The sequence below is a fragment of the Quercus lobata genome, chromosome 12 (assembly GCF_001633185.2).
Source record: "Quercus lobata isolate SW786 chromosome 12, ValleyOak3.0 Primary Assembly, whole genome shotgun sequence".
Lineage (NCBI taxonomy): Eukaryota > Viridiplantae > Streptophyta > Magnoliopsida > Fagales > Fagaceae > Quercus > Quercus lobata.
Window position 1 is genome coordinate 31858334 of NC_044915.1, and position 2107 is coordinate 31860440.

The 2107-nt window shown below is 32.1% G+C and overlaps 1 protein-coding gene across 1 annotated transcript; it reads right to left on the reverse strand.

The window, feature by feature from the left end:
* Positions 1–678: 678 nt before the first annotated feature.
* LOC115971793 (heavy metal-associated isoprenylated plant protein 39) lies at positions 679–2107 on the reverse strand. The gene is made up of 3 exons (XM_031091833.1): positions 1887–2107; positions 1376–1451; positions 679–1137 (listed from the first exon to the last, which is right to left on the reverse strand). The coding sequence occupies exons 1-3, from the start codon at positions 1890–1892 to the stop codon at positions 893–895; spliced, it is 327 nt and encodes a 108-aa protein (XP_030947693.1). The 5' UTR covers positions 1893–2107; the 3' UTR covers positions 679–892.

The following is a 2107-nucleotide window of genomic DNA, read 5'->3' on the forward strand; positions in this document are numbered from 1 at the left end:
TAGCAAGTGTTATTTTACTTTTAGAAAGAACGCTTAAGAGATGGATAAAATATTCTTAAAAAATAATTTTCAATCTATTCTATTTTCTTCATTCCTCCTTTCAAATAAATAAATAAATAAAAAGGCCTTGAGGCTTAGGGTTTCTTTCTTTGGATATTGGAATTAAGGATAAATGAAAAATGAAAAATGAAAAATGGAAGATGATGTCAAAGGTTTAAACTGTACCCACCGGTCTCACTTAAGAAGGTTGGAAGTTTAACATTCTAAACTATGTCACACACTGTTTTAGGTATATCTACATTCTAGACCATCATATTTGTCACTAACTTGTTCGTTACACAAGTACATGACATACCCAAATGCAACTTGCAAGAATGGTCGTACACTACTGTTTCTTTTATTGCTTTTATGTAGTGCCAGTGGGGTTGTTAATCTCAAATGGTATATGTTAACCTGTTAAATAATATATTCTATCAGCATCATCAATTATCATGTCTGGCTTGGGATACTGCTATGAGTACCTAAAAAAAAACAAATTTTTACTTCTTTTTTTTTTTGGTGAAATACCTTTTTTTTTTTTTAAATACATTATCGTCCACACCTTTGTTGTTGAGCTAATGTTATAGGAAATCAAAGTTCCAACTTAATAAAAAATTTAAATGAAAATATATCAAATGCTAAACAAGAAAGCTCTTCTACTCCAAAATTCATTTATTGTTTTCTCTCAAGTCCACAATAATAAGTTTTATGGACCATTAATTAATACAATTAAGTTCAATTACACACAAGAGCCCCCCATACTCAGCATTATTTCCTATAGGTTCAGAAAATATATCAAATTCATCACCAAATTAAGCATTCATTTCTCACTAGTTTCTCTCAAATCTCACTCTCAGCATATGACACAACTATTTGGATATTCTTCATGAACTGGCATGTAATAGGCCATGGGAGGATAGCAAACTTTTGGTGTCTCTTTCTTGGGCTCTTCTTTCTTCTTCTCCTCTTTTGCTGGCCCAACAGACACAATTTCAGCGTACCAACCTTTTCTTAGTTTGCAACAAACAACCACAGGGTCTATATCCCCTGTTACAGTCATTTTTTGGTCCTTCATGTTCACATCGATTGAATCAATACCTGCAAATATTGCAGAACAGAGCAAAAGTTGATTAGGACTATAAATAAACTGTAAGTTTCATTCAATTGGGCCTAATTCAAATGGTTGAATGAAGTAATTCACTCTGATCTTTTTCACAAAAATTTAAAAATCTTGAAACAAAAAATGACCCAAATGACTAATAGTCTAGTACGTTTTCTTGGCTTTGCCATTAACCTAACAGAGATAGTGGTAAACCGGTTTGAAAAAAATCAATACCTGAAATGGTGGAAACTGCTTTCATGGCCTTCTGTTTATCTTTGTCATCGTGTAAGTTTAGCTTCAACACAACTTTCTGCAAGAAAAATAGAAACTTTGTATGTCAGAGATAGGAAACACTGAATATGACCATGACCAAAACGAACACAATTAAAATTTGCAAAATTCATTCTTTCAAATTTCAATTTCCAGTCAGCTTAAGAATAGTTCAGAGAAGCTTCATAGAATTAATAATTTTATGAGCCATGAAAAGAGCAACGAAGGAAATGATCACCCTAAACAATGAATTCTGAAATAACAAAACCAAAACTTCATCGACAAATCTACAGTATAACAGGTGCCATGCAAGTTTTATTTTATTTAAAATTTGGAGAAAACCCCAAAAGAGATAAAAACTCCAGAAGTCCATCTATGAGCATTAAAAAAGATAAAAAAGAATTCAAGCATACCAAGATTACACTAATAAAAAATTTATCTAAGCCTATAGGATGGCATGGAGGGGAAACCTCACCTTCATTTTCCTAGGTCCAAAGTTCTGACCTCTAATAAAAAATGATCTAAGATGCAAACAAAGGCACTGATTATATAAGAAGAAGAAGAACTAAGAAGGTGCAAAGAAAGAGAAGATTTTGAGACTTCGAAGAAGAAGAACTTAGAAAGTACAAAGAAAGAGAAAATTCCAAGGCTTTTCCTTTGTTTTACAATGTTTGCAAAATGGAGGAGCCTTTAAAT

Coding starts and splice junctions, on each gene's coding strand:
- LOC115971793 (XM_031091833.1), bottom strand. Junction 1,138..1,375: donor AGCAGTTTCCACCATTTCAG/GTATTGATTTTT, acceptor CAATATTTGCAG/GTATTGATTCAATCGATGTG.